This window comes from Lactuca virosa, chromosome 3 (assembly GCF_052849685.1).
Source record: "Lactuca virosa cultivar CGN04683 chromosome 3, Lactuca_virosa_CGN04683_v6, whole genome shotgun sequence".
Lineage (NCBI taxonomy): Eukaryota > Viridiplantae > Streptophyta > Magnoliopsida > Asterales > Asteraceae > Lactuca > Lactuca virosa.
The window spans coordinates 75,446,568-75,472,618 of NC_136428.1; the positions used below are offsets into that span (position 1 = coordinate 75,446,568).

The 26,051-nt window shown below is 35.8% G+C and overlaps 1 protein-coding gene across 1 annotated transcript; it reads left to right on the top strand.

The window, feature by feature from the left end:
* The first annotated feature begins 16,284 nt into the window (after nt 1-16,284).
* LOC145166005 (ribosomal RNA small subunit methyltransferase J) lies at nt 16,285-19,242 on the top strand. Its single transcript, XM_079084930.1, has 6 exons — nt 16,285-16,995; nt 17,771-17,869; nt 18,034-18,211; nt 18,328-18,425; nt 18,718-18,779; nt 18,961-19,242. Exons 1-6 carry the CDS (start codon nt 16,489-16,491, stop codon nt 19,088-19,090), a joined length of 1,074 nt encoding a protein of 357 aa, XP_078941056.1. The 5' UTR covers nt 16,285-16,488; the 3' UTR covers nt 19,091-19,242.
* The last annotated feature ends 6,809 nt before the right edge of the window (nt 19,243-26,051 follow it).

Here is a 26,051-nt window from a genome sequence, read left to right on the forward strand (position 1 = left end):
GCTGGCGCCTTCACTGGCGCTGCTGCTGTCAACTGGGGGCAATTGGCCCTCTTATGGCCCCTCTGGTTGCAGTGAAAACACAGTAACTCGGATGTCTGAATAGTGGGTGCAGGGGCGGTACAATCCTTGCTGAAATGCCCCAACTTGCCGCACTTATAGCAGCCCGACGATCCTAACCTGCACGCTCCCTCATGTGACTTGCCGCATTTCCTGCAGCGGCCTCGGTCCTGCTGGCCTTTCGGCCTAGCGTCTGATCCCTTGGGCTTCTTCCCCGAAGCCCCAGTCACCTGTCCCTCCTCGGCCTTCCTCTTCCGGATGTGCTCTAGGTCAATCTCTATCTCCCTTGCCCTGGAAATCATGGAATCCAAGGTAGGGCAAGCTGAAAAACTGACATGCTCCCGAATGTTGGCTCGCAGCATGTCATGGTAGCGGGTCCTCCTCATATCCTCGTCTCCCGCATACTGGGGCACTAGTAACGCCCTCTCCCGGAACTTGGCGGTGATCTCCGCCACTGTCTTCGTCGTCTGTCTCATATCCAGGAACTCCCGGGCCAACTGCTGGAGCTCCACCGCAGGCGCGAACTCAGCTCTGAACCGGGTCACAAAATTCGGCCATGTCATAGCCTCAACAGTCGAGGCTCCCAGAGAGTCACCAACCGACTCCCACCAATCCTTGGCCCGGTCCCTCAAGCATCCTGCTGCATATCACACCTTCGACCCCTCGGGGCAGAAGCTAGTCAACTGTGCAGACTCAATGTCTGCAATCCATCGTCTGGCAGCAATGGGGTCCTTCGCCCCATGGAAATCTGGCGCACCACTGCCCCTAAAGTCCTTAAAGGACAGTGTGCGTAATCCTGACTGGCTGATCGCCATGTCACTCCTGAACGCCCTGAGGCGATCTTCCATCAGCTCGATGATCCCCTCCTTGATCAATCCAAAGATGAACGGGGTCGCATCAAGGATGCCTCTAGTGATCTCGGACGCGATGAACTCACGTAGCCTCTCATCCACTGGTTCGGAACCTGAACCCGAACCCGATCCCTCACCTGAACTGCCAACTGCTGGCCTCGGACGTAGTACCACTATTCTGAAAACACATAATGACAATCGTCAGAATTACTGGTATATCTAGAGGGATCACAATTACCACAAGTTTCCTGGTCTTGTCTCAGCCTTCCTCGTTTCGAGTACGAATCATCTGCTTCCGGTAGTACGGGTCCATACTACCTTCCACATCTATCCGTACTTTCCTCAAGAACTGCCTTGACTCCACCAAGTCCCTTCTATTGCCACTAATCTCTGCTACTCTCTTCCTAGGCTTGCCCTAGGGTAATCACCAATCCAAACTCAGTCCTCAGCTACTGAAGGTATCCTCATGATGCCAATTAGCCACTACCTGAACACCATCACATGTGACGAGGCTCAAATAATCCTTCAGGTAAAGGACCCGTCCCTACAACGGTTAGGCTCAAACGAGAGCTGCGCAATAGGGCCAATTCCAGAACTCTGAGATTATTCAACCCTGATCACATGTGACTTAACGTATTCACCTAATGGCTAACTCCCATCACTCAGAGTCCCACAAAGCACAAAGCAAGTAACATTTAGACGAAGGGAAACCTAACCACATAACCCAATCATACTGCTCTATCCTCTACTCAGGAATCTATACTAGCATGCAATTCATAAGGCTCATACACATATAACAGGCACATAAGGCATCCTCCTAGATCCTTAGTCCTAATCTAGCATGCTGCTCTACTGAACTGATAATCATAACATAAACTTGTATGGGTACTTTGGGGAAAAACTTACTTGAGCTCGGCCGGTCGCGCACATCACACAGCTTGTTCTTTCTTAACACTTTTAACTTAGCTTTTAGAAAACCATTTTCTTTGTAAAAACCTTTTAATTCCTCGGTTTGAGTCCAGACACCCCCGAGGATGTGTCCGAATCCCTCAAACCAAGGCTCTGATACCAACTTGTAACAACCCAAATTTCGAGTCCAAAAATTTCATTTTTAATTAATTGATTTATAAAACTTCCATAAGAAAAACATCGTAAAGACATATCATTTCGTAAAACCAATATCTCATGTCTGAAAACCAAACCATAAACATAACAATGTCAGAGTACAATCCCAAGAATCTCGTAATGCGAAAACCCAACGTGTGTGTGTATGATGTGCAACTACCGCGCCGACTCCTTCCCCTTCGTTGAAGAGGTACCTGAAACAAAACTGAAAACTGTAAGCACGAAGCTTAGTGAGTTCCCCCATCATACCGCATACCATACAATCACATAACATACATATACTGTCAGGCATATCTGGGTGCCCGACCTACCCCTTCGGTCCTCTCGACCGGATACTGCCTAGCATATCTGGGTGCTGGCCTCCCCTTCGGTCCTCTCGACCGGATACTGCCTAGCATATCTGGGTGCTAGCCTCCCCTTCGGTCCTCTCGACCGGATACTGCCTAGCATATCTGGGTGCTGGCCTCCCCTTCGGTCCTCTCGACCGGATACTGCCTAGCATATCTGGGTGCTGGCCTCCCCTTCGATCCTCTCGACCGGATACTGGGGACTATTTCACCCCTCTACTACTACCACATAACATATAACACATAATCATATTCTATCTAGCATGACTGGGTATGACTACCCCCTTCGGCCCTATCGACCGAAAATCTTAGGGACTATCTCCCCTACTACTACCAGCATATAACATCATATCATACTAGCACATAACACATCAGGTAGTAGCAAACCTAGATGAATATCACAAAGACAGTCATCTAACATACAACTCCTACTGGTGGGCCGGCATTGTGGCCGTAGACCCACCGCTACTGGAAGGTAACTCACCTCGCAAGGCTGACTGCTGAAAAGCTGATCGGCAGATGTCTGACTGCTGCTCCGGTGATCCTCCGACTATAAATCCATAAAACACATAGTCAGACACTGATAACTACTCTTAGGGTAAAATGACTATTTTACCCCTGACCAAGTCAAAGTCAAAGTCAACTTCCAGTTGACCTGACTCGTCGAGTTGGGCCGCCAACTCGTCGAGTCCCTATCCTTCCATCTACCCTTCTTCACGCCCCTACTCGTCGAGTTTAGCAAGGACTCAACGAGTTCCCCTTCTAAAACATCCTCGAATGAACCTTCATCCGACTCGCCGAGTCGTATGAAAAACTCGTCGAGTTCATCCCCATCCTATGAACAAGTCTGCCCTTGACTCGCCGAGTTGTATGAACAACTCGTCGAGTTCATCTTCGAACGTTGGGAGATTGCCTTGGACTCGCCGAGTCTGTTCATACACTCGCCGAGTCCTATGATTCCCAGGTCTATGGTGTGACAACCGTCAAAAATTCGAGTCGGTTCTAGATTTGACAAGACTTAGTTGCACATATAGGCACTACACATACTAGACTTAGTAACTAGAAGCTAAGTTATAACCTACTAGAAACTTGGAAACAATTAGAATCAATGGATAGTGTACTTAGATTTCACATTGATATGTGAATTCTACATCTACTGAGCTGTAGTGACTATCCATATTTCGGTCACTCTTTGACTCGAACAACATTTCATAAATCATATACACACATCATGCAATTGACCTAGAAGTAGAAGTTAGGTCAAAGTCTCATAGAAACTTAAGTCAAATTTGAAGACTAGGACTAGTATACTTGATTCCTCAATTTCGCTTGAATCTCGGAATCACTACATAGAATGCCAATAAACCGATAAAAATAAATTACAAACATTATTTATAACTATAAAAGAGTTATGATACCATAAGATAATTTAAAGTCTCAAATATTCTATTTATTTTGATATTCAAAGTTTATTAAACTCCAAAACCCTAAAAGCCCTAAAAACTCATATTTATAAACTTTAACCTTAAAAATCCTATAAAAACAATTATGAACCTTATAATATTATCTTATCATAATAATTATTATGAAATAAAATTCAATGAAAAATAAAGATTTAGTTATTAACATTTACCCTTGATTTATAAGTCAAAAATCAAGAGTTTTATGCATAAAAACTAGGTTAAGGTGCACATTTTATTAAAAGTTGGATATTTTTATAAAAGATTTGAATTTTTATAAAAGAAACAAGAGAGAGAGAGCCTCTCCTCCCCTAAAATCGGATCCCTCTCTCCCCATATCTCTCTCACACTCTCATTCTCCAACACACACACATCTCTCTTCTTTCTCTCTCTAGAAAACTCTATCTACCTTCTCTCTACTTTTTCTCTCCAAACACCACTCCATTCTCTCTTCCTCCCTCTAAGAACCAAGAAATTTTCCAGAAAACAAACCCAAGAACACTCCTCAAACTCGAAATCTTCATCATCTTGTGGTATTCTTGAAGGTAAAATCGATTTCTACTTCACTTTTCCTTCAAGATTTGCTCTTTTTCTTACACTTTCTCCTTCTTCATCTTCTTCAAACTTGTTTTCTTTTTGTTAAAATGGTTTTTACAACATGATGGATGTGTTTTAACACCATGCATGTATGATAAACAAGGTTGCATGTTCATGATCTTAGTGCAAAAATCGATTTTAAGGATTAAAATCATCAAACTCAAGTTAAGAGTTTTTGAGAAACAAAATTTTGTTCATAAATGCATGTATACATTTTGATAAGTTTTAATCTTTTGATCTCTGGAAACATGACTAAAATATGAGTTTATCATGATATATTTAAAATACTTGAAAAGATTTACTCAAGGAAATGATGAAAACCCACTTTTCTAACCAATCATCATGCATGCAATCTGCCAGATTTCTTTACCTGACTTTAAACTGTCATATCTCACTCATTTCTTAGCCAAAATTCGTGATTCTTTTTCTGAAATATAATATTTTGAGTTAGCTTTCAAACCCATCTGACCTCACTGGAAAATTCCAATATTTCGATTTTTACCAATTTTAAAAAAACTGTTGCTCAAACAGCACTTTCCTTATGAACATTTGTTTTGTGTTGCATGTTTAAAGGACTTATTCATCACTAAAAATCATTCGAAAATTATTTTATACTCTTAATATCATGTATTAATAGGAAAAAAAAGATCTTGATTCAAAAGTCTTTGTAACATGTTGCAAAAATTGTCAAAGTAACATCAATAATCTTTACATAAATCACAAGAACCAAGTTTTCTCTATACATTTTATTGAGCCTTTAGGCATGGTTTTCAATATCAAAAATAAGGAAACAATTTTTCATTGTTGTTAAATTTTATGAAGATGCATTCTGGAAATTTTTAGCTCAATATATATTTTCTTTATTTTTATATGAAAATAATAAGAAAATAGAGTGTTATATCTCAACCTGGTTTTAAATCTACCTATATGTATTGTTCTTATAATGTTAACAATAACAATCATTGCCGCCGCTACCTTCCTTTTCTTTCCCCCGAACTTTATTTCTCCCTCTCCTTCCGATTTTAGATCTCGCACGCCATAATATTAACATAATACATTGTCTAACTTTATTTCTGTCTATTTTGCCCCTCCTGGTATCATGTCCGTACACATAAAGACTAGAAGTCTACCTTTCCGTTTTGAGCGATTAATACGTGTATAGTCGTGAGGCATACTTTTTATTTAGTCAGCTTTGATATATTCAATTACACCTTTTATCATATACATCTTGTTTTTATTTTGAAATCTCTATAAACAGGTGATCCTTATTTACATTGCTCTTTCATTCTAGATTCGGAAACTTGATTTAAAAAGTAATTTTCATTGTATTTTTCTTATAATTAATACACAAGAAGAATACCATTGTTCTTATCATTTTTCTAAATCCATAAAATATATGTGAAAGAATACATTTTCTTATGCTTCTTCTTTTCTTTAAATACATCAAAAGTCTTGAATTTTACTTTTATATATTCTCTAAATGATTGTTTTTGTAGAAACACTAAACTATGAATGCACTATTTTCAAAGATTAACATTTTTACACCTTTCTTAAAATAGTATATTACTTTGCAATTTTCAGTGAGTTCCTAAACTCTCAAACTTGTTTTCATAAGTATTCTGACTCCTCGTAAACTTGAATTTGTCCTGACTTAGACAATTGGACAATTTCTCAAAAGTTTAATACAAATATTTCTATACAAATTCCTTTAATGACGACTTAAACCTTTAACCTTAATTAATCTTTATATTATTTTACTACTTTGTTGGATCACCACACATGTATCTTCATTATCTTGGAATTATTACACATTTTGATAATAGTGAGATTAGTTATCATTTCTAAACACACATTTTGATAACACTGAGATTTTTAATCACTTCTAAACACTTAAAATGCTATATACACAATGGGATTTAATTTATCATAAATTTTCATCGCCTCCATTTGCACCAATGACTCTCTAAATATATTTAATCTTCGAATAAGGTTTTATTATTGTAAGAGTAACCGTAGTAGTAATTATAGCCTCGGAGATGCTCAATCATTTCGTAATTTATTTTGTCGACGACACTTAATTAGCCTTTACATTTGAGATGTACCAAAACTTCGTTGCCTACCCTTAGTACGTATTTTTAGAAACTTACCCTCAATCGTTTCTCTTTCATTCATGCTACCCCTTCTTATTTCAAAATATATCTTTTCCAGATGTAGTAGCCAACCCGGAAGTGAACAAATTGTTCCTAATCTCTTCTTTATTAGGCGGCGAATTCTATTGTAGTAGTAAGTATACTAGTGTTAGATTTCGATTAGAGACTCACTAGCGAATACCATTATTGTAGGAATCGATAGTGGTACAAGTGGAACTTAGCTCAAGGCATCATTTGCATCATCTCAATGCATATTGTGAGTATTCACGCACTCCCCTATTTTCAGTTTTTTTTATGTTTTGGGGTGGAAAAGCATGTCCCGAAAAACTATTATTTGCATGTTGTATTTAAATCGATTTATATCAAACATGATTGCTATTGTATTGCTATGTCTCTCTATGTATGTCTATGCAACACGGAACATGAGAACTTATCATACTAAGGCCCTTCCCTTATCTCTAACCATTAACTCTTTGAGCCAATGGTCATTATGGATAGCGCTATTAGGAATTGACAACTCCTCACTCGCCCTATTGCTGGAGTGCATGATACCATATTCATCTATGGAACGATAAGCATAGATCTTGATAGGGCTTCAGTCATAGGTTTGGTTGAGACTCATTGTTTGCTCATACACATACAAACTCGTTTCTCGTTATAGCAATAAACTTGTTATTAATTATAGCAATGAACTTTGTTTCTCATTACAACAACGAACTTTTATTACTGAAAACTTATATACATGTTTTAGCAATGAAATTGTTTGCTCCTTGTAGCAACGAAATTGATTGCTCATTTTAGCAATGAAACTTGTTTACTCGTTTGAGTAACAAACTTATTCTTCCATGAGAATATGAATGTTGCATCTTATTTGGGCAACATACCTTATCTCTCATGATGACAAAGAACTTTGTTTTTACAAACTTATTTACTCATTTTAACAATATACTTTTATTATTGGAAACTTTTATCAAAACTTTGATTTCAATTCATGGAACCAGTATTATTTTGTTTATCTGTGAGTACTCACCAACTATTTTTATAGTTGACGCTCGTTTTACATGCTTTTTCAGGAATCATCGAGTAAGTGGCACTTAGGGACACTTCACTTTTAGGAGCATTCGCATGTGTTGTATTTCAATTTACATTGTAATTTCTTTTAAAAGTTGTTCAAACCCATTGTGAATTTGTAATGATTTTTAATACTATGGTTGGTGTTGTCTTTTAACTTTTGCGATGAAACCCTTTGTACTGCCACGCCCTGTGTTTCCGCTTTAGCGGGGTGTGACAGGAAATGGTATCAGAGCCGAAGGTTATAGAGAATACCGGTTTTCCTTTGGAAAACCACAACTATAGCCAAAAATTTTCTAAACGTTTTTAAAATATAGAACATACTACTGGTATAACTAATTCGAGTACGCATTATTGGACTTTAATTAAGTATAGCCTGGCCAACTATGCTTAATTAAGGAAAGTTAATGTGAGGCTGGAAACGGTTATAGTAGAATTATGTTCAAAACAATTTTCAACTTAAACTATTGAAAAACAAAATTTTTCGGTGTGCGTACGGGCATTGCATATTATAGGCATTCATCTAGATACACTTAGAAACTAAGTGCACTTTTATAACAATGCCTTTATTTAGAAATATTCGTGTCCCTTATCAAGTGCTAGGTTAACCACTTAAGTTATATCACTAGCCACTCTAGGAGCAATGCACTTAGTACTGAGAATGAGTATTCCTTGGTAGCTATTGATTTTAGATGTAAGGTTAGTAGCTAGATATACACTAGTAATAATCATAAGTCGAAACCTATACGAATTATTCCTCAATACCTCTTCATCGTCTTCATACTAGAGTTACAACTATGAAAAAGCGTTTTGATATCGACACGGATGAGAATTGGAGCATCACGTAAGGAGGTAGATGAGTCTCCACTAAATAATCACTTGGATACCATTGGCGGGCATTCCGGATTCAACTCACGAGGAGATACGGAGGTTTAACCCATTCGTGAGACCTTATTACTACGTTACGACTTAGCTCTAGGTTGTTTCCACCTTGAGCTTAAAACTTAACATAAGATGTCCCTTTGACCTCTATAAAAGGTCGTAAACTGCATTGACACCATAAAACGTTTTTCAAACAATTTTTTTTTCTTGCCCTTTATCTTAGGGAAAAAGACATCGGTACTTGTCTTATACTCGCCTTGTATTCGCCTTAGTATTTAGGTACGATCAGCTACACTAATATACTTATTCCTTACTTCTTAATCTTCCATCGAAAAATTATTTCGTTTCATCAGTTTTATTTATCATCGATAAAATACTTTATAACCACTTCATACAACTTATTAGACATTTCCTAACAATGTAAGCCATATTCTCGCTAAAAATCTTTTGACAACTTGCTTTAACTTAACACTTTTCTTCAAAACTCAATTTAACCAATATTGGTTTTAACCTTGCTATTTCAATTTCATTTCAAATTCATTTCAATGGATTGATGTGCTTTTAAGGGCATATACACCATTTTAAACCTTGATTACCATTTTGACACGTTTTCTAAAAACTTAGAAACATTTTCTTTTATAAAAGTGTTTAAATTCTATGCTATAAAACTTAGACATATGACATTGAAGTTCATATTACGTGTAAAAGCTTCACCGGATCTTTCAAACGAGTTTTGTTTTGGCTCTTTTGACCACTTTCTCATTTAGGCATTTTACTTTACTTAAATGTGTTTTCCTGAAACCCAACATGGTATTTTTACAACTTTCAAATTCAAACATGTTTATAAGAAATCTCTAATTCCTACATTTCCAACATACGTCATTTATTTATTTTATTTCAAATTACTTTTATACTTTGTAAAGTTTATAAAACTTACAGCATTGCAAAACTTAGTGTTCACTTTTAAACTTCCAGCGACGTACTTTTGACAATGCACGATTATTCATCTAAATATGTTAAGTCTTTACCTTATCCGTTTTAACCATTGTTAGACCCCAGTCAAAAAGGTCAAAACTGTCAGATTTTCAATTACAAGTTTTAGTGTTTCTTCTTTTTCACAAATGGAGTTTAACTTAATAGATAACTCGTGAATTTTTAGCAAACCTTAGAAAACACTTTAAAACTTCTTCATTTCTATTAATCATCAATATACATCACATATTGAAGTTTGAAATATATCTCAACCTGGTTTTAAATCTACCTATATGTATTGTTCTTATAATGTTAACAATAACAATCATTGCCGCCGCTACCTTCCTTTTCTTTCCCCCGAACTTTATTTCTCCCTCTCCTTCCGATTTTAGATCTCGCACGCCATAATATTAACATAATACATTGTCTAACTTTATTTCTGTCTATTTTGCCCCTCCTGGTATCATGTCCGTACACATAAAGACTAGAAGTCTACCTTTCCGTTTTGAGCGATTAATACGTGTATAGTCGTGAGGCATACTTTTTATTTAGTCAGCTTTGATATATTCAATTACACCTTTTATCATATACATCTTGTTTTTATTTTGAAATCTCTATAAACAGGTGATCCTTATTTACATTGCTCTTTCATTCTAGATTCGGAAACTTGATTTAAAAAGTAATTTTCATTGTATTTTTCTTATAATTAATACACAAGAAGAATACCATTGTTCTTATCATTTTTCTAAATCCATAAAATATATGTGAAAGAATACATTTTCTTATGCTTCTTCTTTTCTTTAAATACATCAAAAGTCTTGAATTTTACTTTTATATATTCTCTAAATGATTGTTTTTGTAGAAACACTAAACTATGAATGCACTATTTTCAAAGATTAACATTTTTACACCTTTCTTAAAATAGTATATTACTTTGCAATTTTCAGTGAGTTCCTAAACTCTCAAACTTGTTTTCATAAGTATTCTGACTCCTCGTAAACTTGAATTTGTCCTGACTTAGACAATTGGACAATTTCTCAAAAGTTTAATACAAATATTTCTATACAAATTCCTTTAATGACGACTTAAACCTTTAACCTTAATTAATCTTTATATTATTTTACTACTTTGTTGGATCACCACACATGTATCTTCATTATCTTGGAATTATTACACATTTTGATAATAGTGAGATTAGTTATCATTTCTAAACACACATTTTGATAACACTGAGATTTTTAATCACTTCTAAACACTTAAAATGCTATATACACAATGGGATTTAATTTATCATAAATTTTCATCGCCTCCATTTGCACCAATGACTCTCTAAATATATTTAATCTTCGAATAAGGTTTTATTATTGTAAGAGTAACCGTAGTAGTAATTATAGCCTCGGAGATGCTCAATCATTTCGTAATTTATTTTGTCGACGACACTTAATTAGCCTTTACATTTGAGATGTACCAAAACTTCGTTGCCTACCCTTAGTACGTATTTTTAGAAACTTACCCTCAATCGTTTCTCTTTCATTCATGCTACCCCTTCTTATTTCAAAATATATCTTTTCCAGATGTAGTAGCCAACCCGGAAGTGAACAAATTGTTCCTAATCTCTTCTTTATTAGGCGGCGAATTCTATTGTAGTAGTAAGTATACTAGTGTTAGATTTCGATTAGAGACTCACTAGCGAATACCATTATTGTAGGAATCGATAGTGGTACAAGTGGAACTTAGCTCAAGGCATCATTTGCATCATCTCAATGCATATTGTGAGTATTCACGCACTCCCCTATTTTCAGTTTTTTTTATGTTTTGGGGTGGAAAAGCATGTCCCGAAAAACTATTATTTGCATGTTGTATTTAAATCGATTTATATCAAACATGATTGCTATTGTATTGCTATGTCTCTCTATGTATGTCTATGCAACACGGAACATGAGAACTTATCATACTAAGGCCCTTCCCTTATCTCTAACCATTAACTCTTTGAGCCAATGGTCATTATGGATAGCGCTATTAGGAATTGACAACTCCTCACTCGCCCTATTGCTGGAGTGCATGATACCATATTCATCTATGGAACGATAAGCATAGATCTTGATAGGGCTTCAGTCATAGGTTTGGTTGAGACTCATTGTTTGCTCATACACATACAAACTCGTTTCTCGTTATAGCAATAAACTTGTTATTAATTATAGCAATGAACTTTGTTTCTCATTACAACAACGAACTTTTATTACTGAAAACTTATATACATGTTTTAGCAATGAAATTGTTTGCTCCTTGTAGCAACGAAATTGATTGCTCATTTTAGCAATGAAACTTGTTTACTCGTTTGAGTAACAAACTTATTCTTCCATGAGAATATGAATGTTGCATCTTATTTGGGCAACATACCTTATCTCTCATGATGACAAAGAACTTTGTTTTTACAAACTTATTTACTCATTTTAACAATATACTTTTATTATTGGAAACTTTTATCAAAACTTTGATTTCAATTCATGGAACCAGTATTATTTTGTTTATCTGTGAGTACTCACCAACTATTTTTATAGTTGACGCTCGTTTTACATGCTTTTTCAGGAATCATCGAGTAAGTGGCACTTAGGGACACTTCACTTTTAGGAGCATTCGCATGTGTTGTATTTCAATTTACATTGTAATTTCTTTTAAAAGTTGTTCAAACCCATTGTGAATTTGTAATGATTTTTAATACTATGGTTGGTGTTGTCTTTTAACTTTTGCGATGAAACCCTTTGTACTGCCACGCCCTGTGTTTCCGCTTTAGCGGGGTGTGACATATGGCTAAGTCCAATGTGTTGGGTCATTCCCCCGGACCCCTCTAAGACCACTCTAACACTCACTGGGTTCCTTTGAACCATAACAGAAAAGGGAAGTCAAGCCATGGACTCGCCGAGTCCCAAGAACGACTCGCCGAGTCGAGAATGACCAAGTCTTATTTCTCGATTTTTGACGTACAACACTTGACCAAAAGATAGATCTAGGCTTCTAGGATCGATCTAGCACGTAAAGTTACAAACTTTACGTGCATGCATGGGACTATGAGCTCAAATGGCCCTAAATCAGACTTTTATGATGCATGGGGCTCTCCAAGGCTCCAAAATCAGTCCCTTTCTGCCTTGTAACCCCTTAAAGACCTTGGATCTGAAGTCTTAACCCCCAACCATGCTTACATTCATGGTTGGTCACCAAGAATGGCTCCTAAAAGCCCTAAATCACCCCAAAAAGGGATCTAAAACATGAAAGAGCAAGGTATCAGCTTTATACCTCTAAAGAACTGTAGAGGGTGCACAAACTCGAACACCTCTGGCCTCCTCTTGATTCCTCTAGTCTTTCTCTTCCTTCTTGTGTTCCAAAATCACCAAAAACCACCACAAAGGCCTTAGATCTTTTCACAAACAATTAGGGTTTGATATGGAGAGTTCTGAGAGCAATAGGGACGAAGGGAGGCTGAATGAGATGCTTAAATAGGGTGCAAACCCTCAAATTTAGGGTTTCTCCCAAACAGCACCTAGTTGTCGAGTCGGTTTGCCGACTCGTCGAGTAGGTCACTAAACTCCCGTGTCCAAAGTCGATTCTACTCGACGAGTTGGGCCTTCAACTCGCCGATTCCCAGGCCAAAATGTTATAAATACTTGAATGAAAATACGTACCAGGAACCGGGTGCTACACTACCCATGTTTTAACCCAACATATTTGTAGATAAAAATACATATACAGTTTAAAACTTGTATAAAACATTTATTCAACACTTATTTGAAATAAACAAATAATGTATAAACACATAGCACATATTTTATAGCAAATACTTCTTATCTATGCGGTAGAAGAAAGTAACTACACACTCACTTGATACGACGATTGATCGGACAGCACCTCGTCTATTAAAACAATAATCTTCGATGAAACCGGGATGTTTTCTCCAAAACCGGGCTTTATGCTTTCAGAATTTCGGCTCGGAAACTTTACTTCTCGGGATCCTCGGGGCTTCGGGACTTGCTTCGGGTCTCGGGAATGATACCGGAGCTTCGGGGTATAAGTTGCACGCAAAACGAGGCAATAATGAGAGAGAGAGAAGAATTGAGCAACAAAACTCGGCAGCCCTTGAGTTCTATTTATAGGAGCTGAAACCCCGATTTACGTTGGGCATAAATCCTGATTACCCTGGGCGTAATGCCTCTACAAGAAGTACGCTGGGCGTACGAAGATCTACGCGGGGCGTAGTTCGGATAAGCTTTGGTATGCGTGCCTCGAACTTCAAAAATTCATAACTTTCGCATACGAGCTCCGTTTTCGATGTTCTTTATATCCACGCGTAGGTGAGATTATGCTCTACAACTTTCGTTTAGACTCTGTTGGCTAATTTTGACTTTATTTTTAATATATTATTTTTAGTAGGCCGGGACAGGAAAACTCCGTTATAAAATCATAACTTCTTAATCTGACGTCTGTTTTCGTCTGTCTTTTCACCGTTGGACTACTATCGACGAGATTTAAATTCTTGTTTAGATTGTTTCGGCTAAATATCGCTCGATCTCATATTCGAACTTCGGGCTGTACACTGCTAAGCCGAAACTTCGAAAAATCATAACTTCCTCATACGAAGTCAGATTTGGGCGTTCTTTTCATGCACGCTCTCGGTTTAACGTATTCTATGACTTTCGTTTAGATCGCTAAATCCAAATATCGCTCTATCATAAATTCACTATTTACGTCGCGCTGTGTCGTGCCGGTTCTGTCGCGAAACTTCGACAGGTCATAACTTCTTCGTTATAACTCGGATTTCGGCATTCTTTATATTTTCGGAAACCTTGCGACATATACTACAACTTGGTTAAGATTAATCCCTCTAAATAATCCTCCATCAAAAAGTCATTTTTGACGCTCATTGTCCTTAAATTGACTAGCCCGGATCTACGGGCGTTACAAATTAAGTGGTAAATCGATAAAAGTATATTTTCTTGAAAAAATCGTTAAGCAAATACATGTAATTGAATATTACCATAGTGACCATTTTTGAAGTTTTGTCTTATTTTTATGAAAACAACAAACGAATTAAATGTTAAATCAATAAAAGTATATTTTCTTGAAAAAACCGTTAAGCAAATACATGTAAGACAAAACTGCAAAAATGGTCCATGTGGTATGCATTTTTTTGGGGTTTTAGTCCAAACCCCGACTTTTTTGGATTCGTGGTCCTTTTGGCCATGTTTGTACGTAAATTTGGTCCCTTGTAAAATTGAAATGACTATAATGCCCTTCTGATATATTTTTTTTATGTTTTTTTCTATTTAATTTAAATGAAAAAGAAAATAAATAATTAATTTGGGCCTCTCTCTCTCTCTCTCTCTCTCTCCCCATCTTCTTCTTGAAAATTGTCCAGATGAACAAAAAAACACCAAGAACAAAAAAACACCCAGAACAAATTGTTGAACTCGTCTGTTGTCAATGGAGATGGAGAAAAGAGAATGAGAAATCATGTCTAGGGTTAGTCTTCTCCATTTGTTTTCAGATATGTTCGTCTTCTCCATCTGTTTTCATATATGTTTGTGTTCTTCATCACAGTCAGGATCGGTTTACAACATCACTCCCTTCTCAATTCATCTTCTCCATCTGTGGCTCGATTTTCACTGTCACCGAAAAACCCACCCCAACCACGGTAAATATTCAACATATGATCTATAGACCACAATCAACCACCAAACACAATCAACGGTCATCGCCTCCAGTACCACAGTTGAAGTTGGCTGCGTTTGTCAACAATTTTGACAAACCCACATCTGTAATTTTTGGTAGCCCAGAAATAAGAACAGAGTGATCTATTTAATATTGAAGCTCTGATTTCTTGGAGCTCCAATATCGACGGCCACCCACCTTTCTTTCCTTTATCTTATTGTTGTAAACAATCCCTCTCCTCCTTCTCTCTAAATCTTGAGATCCGATTTTGCAAAAGAACACTACGAACACACAAATCACATGATACCGAAGGACGAGAGAGGGTAAGTGACAAGAGGAAAAATGAGCGATTTCTGATTCACACACACATATACCTTCTGAAACTATTTCAGATTCATACACACATACACATATCGATTTCAGAAACGAAAACATATACATACAAATCGATTTTTGGGGATGAACATACAAAATTCGATTTCCAAAACAAAAACTTCACATACACACATGCATACATCGATTAAAAATTGGATTTTATGGGTTTTCTTTTGATTAGGTATGTCGTGTGCGTGAGTGTATGTGGAATTTTGATTAAGAGATGAAGAAGATGGAGTTCTTCTTGGTAAAAAGAAAAACGATATGGGATATGGGGGTATACGGTGGAGAGAGAGAGAGAGAGAGAGAGAGAGAGAGAGAGAGAGAGAGAGAGAGAGAGAGAGAGAGAGAGAGAGAATGTGGGCCCCTTGTTATTTTTTTAATTATTAAAATAAATAAATTAGTATTAGATTTAAAAAGAAATGAAAGAAAAATGGAAAATAAATACCCCAAGGGTATTACAGTCATTTCACTGTTTCTAGGGACAAAAACGCAATGAAACTAGCTCAAAAGGACCACTAATCCAAAAAAATCGGGGTTTGGATTAAAACCCCAAAAAAATGCATACCGGACATTTTTGCAATTTTGTGTACATGTAATTGAATATTCGTAGTGGTCTAGTCTAGTCACCGGTAAGTAGTGGATAGACGGCCCATAAGTAACTTTTTCCTGATGCATAAAGAAAAGCCCAAACGGCAAAAGCAGTGTTCGTAAATCGTAAGTTGTAACGCCCAAAAGCCAAAATCCAATTCTTGCAGCTCAGCAGCAGCAGTAGCACCACCGTATCCAACCATCGCCACCGCGAGAGTATTGGCAAACACACTAGCTGCAATAATTATCGGAGGAACAAGATAATTAAACCTATCTTTCATATAAACGAAATCCTGAGAAAGGGGCAATGTCTAGTGCTTTTGGGTATCATTATGCTGTCTCGTCCACCAACAGTCATCCATCGCCGCTGACACCAAAGCCAACATCGAAGTCAATACTCAGTAAAATCCCGACCACCAGTACAACAACGGATTGCCTATCTTCCCAATTGAAATTGACTACCTTCCACGCGCCCTTCTCTCCCTTATTATCAACTTCCTCTCGTCGTTGTCGATTGGTTTCGTCCACCGCAGCAGCAGCGAGGAATAATACAAACCCTAAAGAATCAGAGAAGAAGGAGGAGGATGAGCTGGAGGAAGTCGAGGAGGATTTGCCATGGATACAAGAGAAAGCTCTGGACATTGTCGAGTTTAGTGGCTCAGTAACACAGGCACTTCCTGGTCCAAGAGTCGGCCAAACTTCCTTTCCATGGATTCTGGCTGTCCCTTTGGCTTATGTTGGAGTCTCCTTTGTTTTTGCGGTTGTCAAGACCATTCGCAACTTCACTTCACCCAAAGAAGTTCGCCGTAAGCTAGTGAGTCCGGCTTTCTCTATATCTCCTTTTTTTTTCTTGTTTGATTTAGTGCATCAATTTCACTTTCATTACAGTCTTGCTTTGAATTTGTTCTTTGTTACTTTACTTTGTGTGCATCCGTTTAAGCTGCTTACAACTCCTCAAAAAGTCAAAACGACGAACTTTTTGGACATATGCCTATACAAACAAGATTCAATGATGTTATGTTAGTGTTGGATTTGAATCTCCAAAAGTTTGAGAATAAGAGGGTATTTTCATACATGTCTACATATATATGAAATAAGTCTAACACCCAGTCAATTAAGAAAGAACTCATCTCAAAATTCTTACATTTAATGTGTAGAGTGAACATATTTAGGGGTTGTTCGGTTGTGTGCATTTGAAGTGATTATTCTTACTTGAATAATTGGAATTGGAATTGATTAGTAATTTGATTTAAAGTTTGGAATAGTATAGTAATGTTACATTTGTCTCAATATATAGTTTTCTGTTGCTACTTCTTTAGTGTGTCTCCAAATTTGGTTATTTTGACCTTAAATAATTTGGAAATTGGGACTGTCACTCATCTTTTGTAGTGATTGTTATTGGGCAATAAAAGGGATCCTCTAAAAAAAGGATGTATTATGTTACTCAAAATAGAACTGTAGCATTTTTGGGTGGAAAGAGTATGTAGAATGCTTTCCATCTATGTAGAATTGGCAAGACTAAAAAGTATGTGATGAAGATTTATTGCCTTTGACAAGAAACTTGCTAAACATTATTTGATGCTTTTCAGGTCAATAAAAATGCAGATCTATGCAGGTCCGTAGATGAGTTACTTGAGAAAGAGGGCAATGGAGTACAGCAGGAAGCTTTGATGGGACTGATGCAGAAGGTGATAATGATATACATTTAACTTTTGACTTTACAATATGGAAAACTTTGGTCTTAATTACATGTATCTTTGTTTTCTAAATTCAACCTCTTCTGCTAGTTTATTCATTGATTAAAGTTTTTGTAAAGACAATGGTTTTTGATATCATTTTATTCTGTATGCAGACAGGCTTCAGCATGGTGGAGATTTTGCGAAAATACATCCGATATGCATTAAATGAAAAGCCTTTCAACCCAAAACTGGTTGCAGCATTGATTCAACTCAGAAAAACAACAATGTTGGATGATTCCCAAGTGGCTGAAATTCTTAATGATATCTCAAGGAGAATTGTTAAAGATAAAGGTACAAAACAGACATGCTTATGTTTTAAACAAACACAATACTTCTATGTGGTGAATGTATGCATATAATTAGAGGAGGTTTTTGGTTGCTCAAAAATGATTTCTTCCATGTTTCAGGTCCAGTTGTGATGAATACATCGGGATATTCTGAAAAGGGCTTAAGGAGAAAGCTTGCTGTTCAAGCACTTTTTGGAAAGATTTTCTATCTTTCAGAGGTAAAAATAAAACCAAGGCAATATTAGAATCAAGTGATGTTTTATTCTGCAGTTTGAAGAATTTTTTGAACATGCTTCTAGATGTCATTTCCATTAGCATAGTAGTCCAAAAAATGCATATTTTTTTTACCATTAGCAATCTCCAAAAGATACTGAATTGGTGATAGCATTGATTTTGATCTAGTAAAGGGCATTTTAATTGAAGGAATTGAGTTTTAGTTCATTATATGTATATATTTCTAAACAGTGTTTATGTTGATTTGTGTTGACTTTCCAACATGCACCACTCCAGCTCCCAGAGTTCTGTGGAAGAGACAGCTCCTTGATAGTGAAAGAAATCTTTGGTGTTGCAGAGTAAGCATCTAATCATTCCTTTCAGAAAGAGTTACTTCTTTAAGAAAAAAAATCTCAAAAAATATTGTACTTCAAGGCAGTAGAATGGTTTTTTTTTTTTTTTTGTTTTTGTAAAGTTAAAAAATCAAGTATTAAATGCTCTGATAAATTGGTTAACAGTAGTTTTGGTTGAAATTGGCAGCGAGGATGCAGAAAAGCTTCGGATGCATACAGTGGCTGAAGCAGGTGATATGGATTCACTAGAAAAGATGGTTGATGCTTCAGATTCAGAGGATTCAGGTTCACGGTCAGAATCCGGGTCGGCTCCATAGATTTTGTTTCCAGGCTTTTGTAGACTTACCGGGAGAGGTAGAAGCCCTTAAGTGAAGACTGCAATATAAGAATTTTGTAGCTGGATTTAAAAGAAACAAAAATCATTTAATAGTTTTATGCAGACTGCAATTCAATATATATGGTTGATATAGATTATATCTTTTAATTATTTATTAAAGGGGTAATGACATAAAAACCTTTAAGTTTGTAAATTTCTGTCGGTTTTACCCAAAGTCGTATTTTAGGTCCATTAATGCCTCAAAATTGCAACCTTTTCTTTTCGATTTTACCCTCTGGTTTATTAAAGCCCTTACGTTTGACAGAAATGTTCGGTTTTACCATTTTTTTTCTGGTTCATAAAAGCCCTTAAGTTTGGTTTTCTGGTTTATTAAAGCCCTTAAGTTTGGAAGAAATTTTCAGTTTTACCGGATAAATTTGCGAAAATGATAAAATTGATTTTTTTTTTTTTTTTTTTTGCAAATTTGAGACATTAATGGTCCTAAAATACTATTTTGGGTAACACCAATAAAAACTAACAAACTTAAGGGTTTTTATGGCATAGCCCTTTATTAAACAAGTATTATGAAGCAGGGATGAGTGTTTGGGCCGAAAACCGAACCGGAACTGGAACCGAATAAGGATCGATTAAGATTAAGCTATTCGGTTCCCGTTTCTTAGTTTAAGGATTATTCGGTTTTCGGTTCTTTTGGATCCGGTCCGGTTCCAGTTCTGAACACCTTCTTAGATAACACATTTTTTTAATAGAGCCGAAACGAACCGGTTGGAACCGGATAGTTGTATTCGGTTCTTAGTCTGAAGCTTATTTAGTTGTGGTCCGGTAGACCAAATAACATCCCTATTATGAAGTGTGTTTTTGCAAAAAAAAAAAAAAAAAAAAAAGTGATTTTGTTAGCATTTTAATAGACTATGTAATTTTCTACTCATTTACAAATTAGTTTAATTATAACTAGCAAAGAACTCCCGGCTACGCCGCTTTTGGGGTAATATGGGGAAAATCGGCAAACTTTAAAAAATACGTGCTGAAAGTGTAAATCACCGCAAATAGGAGAGAAAGTCGACAACCCCTAAAATTAGATGTCCAAAGTGTACGACAACCAAAAGAAGGGACACTGGTGGAGAAAATCCAAAAATATTGTGTCAATAATGTGAAAGTTGCCAAAGTTGCCAAAGTTGAAAAAATATGGTGACAAAATTCTAAAGAAGGTTTTTTGTGTTTTTTATGTCAAAATGTAAAAGTTTTGACTATAAGGACGAAAAGTGTCAAATTCATTAAAGATTTGTGGCAAAAACACCAAAATATAAAACTTTTCACTGCAAGGACGAAAAGTGTCAAAGTTACTAAAGATTTGTGGCAAAACCCTAAAAGCACAAAAACTTAATCAAAACACAAAATTGTAAAAGTTTTCACTTTAAGGACTAAAAGTGTCAAATTCACTAAACATTTGTGGCAAAAACCTAAAGACATAAAAGTTACTATTGCTAACTTCCTTTAGATTTAATATATATATATATATATATATATATATATATATATATATATATATATATATATAGAATCATATCTTATTTTAAAAAAATCAAAAAAATATTATAGAAAAATTAGATAAATGTATTAAGGGGGTGTTTGGGATTACTTATTTAAGTGTTTATTTGTTTATTGCTGTTTGGCAATGCAAATAAGTTTGGATAGAGAAAAGTTATAAATGCTTATTGGCTTAAATAAGGATTTTGTGATAAGTTCTCTTTATTTAAAACTCCAAGAGTTGAAAACATATTTACCATTTTACCTATATTTTATCTCAAAAAATGTTTAAAAATGTTTTATATGCCATTTATTTTTCCAAAAGCACCGTACAGTTTTTTTTACGTATCATTATTTTTCTTCTTCTTTCATGATTGCATAGACCATTGAGACATATGATGCTACCTACCAAATATTAATTTATATAATATTTTATGGTTTCACATTTAATAACTTTTAAATATTATTTATTGATATAAGTCTTTGAAAATATTTTAAATTTTAGTAATATAAATTTAAGTAAAAGATATTTTTCTTGATATTATTGATGAAATTTGTAAACGATATTACTATAAATGATAAACACTTTTCTTATATATAAGGTAGATAAATAAATAGTACTGGTATATAGATATGTTTTTTTGTTAAGTTGTTTACTCCTTATTTAAAAATTTTTATTAGAGTTGAAAACATATTTACTATTTTAGCCATATTTTAGGGAAATTGAGTAATCTAATCATTTTTTTTGTTGTTTTAAAAAAAAATAACTTTTTTTTTTGGCAAAATGACCGCTTGGCCCGGAATGGGTTGTTCCGGACCTGATTTTAAATTCGGTTAAACGGGTAGATAATTCCGACCCGATAATCTGGTTCTCCTATAAATATCATTTAACCCGTTTCGGACTACACTTCGACATCTCATTCCGGACACATCTACAACTGAAAATGTCTTTTGATAGCAGTAAAGAAATGTAGTTTTTATTTGTAAGTTTCAAATTTGTTTCTAACCAAATTCATTTACTTTTTATTTTTATTATACATTAAAAAAATCAGTTTACGCAATTATATATGTACTATAGGGTTTTCTGTGAAGTTTAATCTTGTTAAGGCAATTATAGGAGTACATAAACTTATACATTTATACTACATGATACATCATAATCAAAAACCCTAATTTTTTCTAGTCCGGAACGTGTCAGGAATCTAAAAATCAAGTCTGGAATCCGAAAATCATGTCCGGAATACAATGAACTGGGTCCAGAATTTTGATCCGGACTTTATGGTTTGGAATACTGTACCCGATTTTCGGATTCCGGAACATACATACAAAAGTCCTAACTTCGGAATACAATCAAAAACCCTAATTCCGGAATACAATCAAAAACCCTAATTATGCTCTGAATCATACATACAAAAATCTCTAACTAATAATTCTTTTGATTGTAGCACGATAGAACATATGCAACGGTTGTTACTACAACCTGCAAACCTGAACTTGGGCGCGAAATCATGGCTCGCTTACAAAACCGACCAGTTTGTGCGACGATGTTTAGGCAATCATATTTTGGTGATTACGTGAACATGCCGATGGGTGTCGAATGTCACCCTTTACTATGTCACTATCTTATGAGCAAGGGATTTACTACTTTTGATCCAGTTGACCTAGAAGAGTTTCTATTTTCGGTTGGCGACTATCGGGTTTGCTTGGATAGGAAAGCATTCTGCTTGGTCACCGACTTGCGGTTCGGGGATTATTTCCATCCTAGTTCTGGTTTTACATCATTTAGAGAACGTGTGTTTCCATTTGTGTCGCTTTCACGTTCAGTGAGTATGGATGACCTTACGAATGTGTTCAATAACTCACTTCATCAATTAAGCAATGAAGACGTGGTGAGAGTCTCCCTGTTGTATATGCTAGAGCAAGGATTTTTGGGGAAATACCCGCGACAGCCAGTTACTAATGAATGTATGACACTTGTCTCTATTTTACAGGACTTTAATAGGTATAACTGTTTTTTACCCACATTATATCAAAATGATATATATACTTATTAAGTGTAATTTTTTGACATAGGTACACATGGACTGATTGATATGGGATTTCACTTACAAACAGCTGTGTACTGTGTTTGATAAGATCGAGGACCATTTGAACCCAAATGCACTAAGAATCGGCAGTAAACACACATATACTCTGCAAGGATTTGTCTATGCATTTAACGTATGTACACTATGTTTAATATGAGTTTTTAAACAACATGTATTGTAACTATGTTAACTTGGTAAGTTGTTTGTCATCTTAGTTTTGTAGATTTGGATCTTCGAGACATTTCCCAACAGTAGTATTGCTAGTTCCCCTATACCGGGTGTTACCCTCGGGCAGTTGCATACCCTACGATGAGGCGTTTGCATGCACCTGATTGTGAACATATTCTCGATGTTACTAATGTATGTATTTTAGTCCACCTTATAATTTATAAATTGATATGACATTAATAACTTACTATTAACCTTTATATATTGTTTTTTTATGCAGCGTTCCCCAACGAGTTGTTGCAGCCTACTGCGTAGGAGCGTGCTGCTAGGTGGTGGATTGAGAGTGTCCAGTGGAAAGATGTTGCATATTACGCTAATGTTTGAGTTATGGTTTTCTTTGTTAATGTTTTAAAACAATTGTCTTTTGAAGATGTAGCAAAAACAAGTTTATCCTTCCGAACAACATTTTGTAGAATATTATGATATCGTACAAACATCACTATGGGTTATTTAAATCAACAATATCATATTGGTTGGCTACCTTTTTTACTAGTATGTCTACTCTTAGACTGAACATTATTTTTGCCACTTGACTTGGTCCTACTTGAAGATTCACTTTTTGTTGACTCTGCGGGAAACGCAGCGTCACGGTTTTTGCTTGTGTGACTGATCCTTTGGCAACGACTACATTTTTTCTGAATCGGACCTTCACCTTGGGATGGGATACAGTTATGGTTTTTAGGTCGTATGACTTTTCGTTTTTCCATTATGGTGGCAAAACAACCATGACTTCATCTGGTTCTTCGTATTCAACTGGAACTAGGATAGGCGTCACACCCCCAAACCACGGATGGCGGAAACGTCCGGGGGTGGCGGACTTCATGTATAGTATCATAACAACGAGTATAATAGTGACCAAAGCAAATACAACCATCATAATATAATTTAGAAAGTTACACTATAGTATGAGTTTACATATTTCAAAATCAATTACATTATGATGACAAAAGGTAATGTTTGACGACTTAACGTCCCATCCTCAAAAGCTGTTGATTTCCCGATTCACTGATTTCCTGAGAATACAAGTAGTTTTGAAAAAGTTTCAACAATTAAGTTGGTGAGTTCATAAGCTTTTGGATGTAGAGTTTGAAAGCCTTTGTTTGTAAATGTAATGTATACTTCAAGAAAATCCAAAGTTTTCCTTATAAAATGTTTGTAGCCTTAAATCCCAAGACCGAATGTATGAGTGTTTTGTACTTGTAACGTGTTTGTAATTGTAATGTATACCCAAGAAAAATCCTATATTTTCCTTATAAAAAGTTATGTTGTCTTAAATCCCAAGACTGAATGTATGAGTGTTTTGTACTTATAACGTATTTGTAATTGTAATGTATACCCAAGAAAATCCAATATTTTCTTTATAAAAAGTTATGTAGTCTTAAATCCCAAGACTGAATGTATGTGTGTGTTTTGTACTTGTAATGTGTTTGTAAGCGGTTTCAAAATAGGTAAAACCCCTTTTTAAAGTAGAAATTCCCGTAAACTATATGTGTCGTTATCTCCCTATGTGAGTCGCTATAACCATACTATGACAGAGAAGCCTGTTGCGACGTTCTTTAGGCGTCGGAATCGAAATGACATTTGTCACCCCCGATTGGCCGATCGGGCTTATGCAAGCAGCATGGGTGTGGGTTGTCAATCCCAATATAGATCTATACACAATTATCACGCTCTCCCTACAAGAGACTCTGGTTATAACTGTTCAGGAAATTTTAACCCGTACTCTAAGAGTACAATGAAGACTTGTCTCACAAATTACGATAACGAGTTTACGTGTAGTATACGTGTAAAACCTTTTATGTGGTGGAATTGAAATCCCCTTTCGTGTAGTATGTTTGTAATATGAAATCCATAAACTATACCTATTATAGTCTATCATGTAGTAAATGAAAACCCGTTTGTATGGAGAGTAAAACCCTTTTCTATGGTAAAATTGAATCCCCTTTCTACGTAGTATGTTTGTATTGTAAAAATCCATAAACTATACTTATTATAGTTTATTGTACTTATTTGAAGTGTATGAAAACCCTTATCATGAATGTCTAATTTCTGTTTATGATGTTAGAATAACAATAAATACATTCAAAATTTAGAAACTTATTGTTATACACTTTGCTCAACATGCTACAAAGTGTTGCTAATATTGTAAGCTATGTAACTAGTTTTTAACTTTTCTGCACTGTTTTAGAAAAGTCATAAAAAAATCATACGAAGTCGAAAACTGAATCCGTAAACTCTGAGAGTTTAGAAAATGTGTCTAGTTTATTCATAATTTTTATTATAATTTTTAGAAGTCTCTAACTTGTGTGAATATGTTCATATTCACAGACTGGTCCGAATTCGTTTATGAAATGATAGGAAGTTTTGTAAAAATCATCATAAATTGTAGAAAAATCGTATGGAGATGTGCAAATAGTCATTAGAAAGGTATAAACCTGAACTACTTTCATATTAAACAGTTTTGAAAGATATTTAGTTTAAGATGGTCAAAACACTCCGTGAATAGGACTCAACTTTTCTGATGAAAGCTGATGTTTGAGTTTAGCTAAGTTTTTGGTGTATTAACTTGTATCCCCCCCCCCCCTAAAACTCGAAGAAAACATGAAAATGTCGGGGTATGAACTCACCTTGAGTGATTTCCTGAGATGAATGTGGAAGAAGAAGAGAGGTTTCCAAGTCAAGAACACTTGGGAGGTGCTTGAAGATTTGAAGATCCTAGGCACAAATATGAGGATATTTGTGTAAGAGATTTATGATTTGAGTGAAGGAGTGTAGAGTATTCAAGTGTAGGATGAAGATACTTACCAAGAGTGGAGGAGAATGCCCAAGAACAGCCTTGAATCTCGAGTTTAGAGAGAGGAAGTGAGAGAGAAATGGGTTTGATTTTTGGTGAGAAGAATGAATATTTTGGGAGGAGAGATAAGGATTTTCCAGCCTTTGATTAAGGTGACTTGCTGGAGAAGAGTGTGAGAGGACAAATAGTTGACTAGATAGAGATGAATAGTGACTGGAGGTTGTCATAAGGTGGGTATGGGAGATAGCTTGTGTGATTATGTCACACCCCTCAACCGGAATGGCGGAATCGTTCCGGGGTGGAGGACG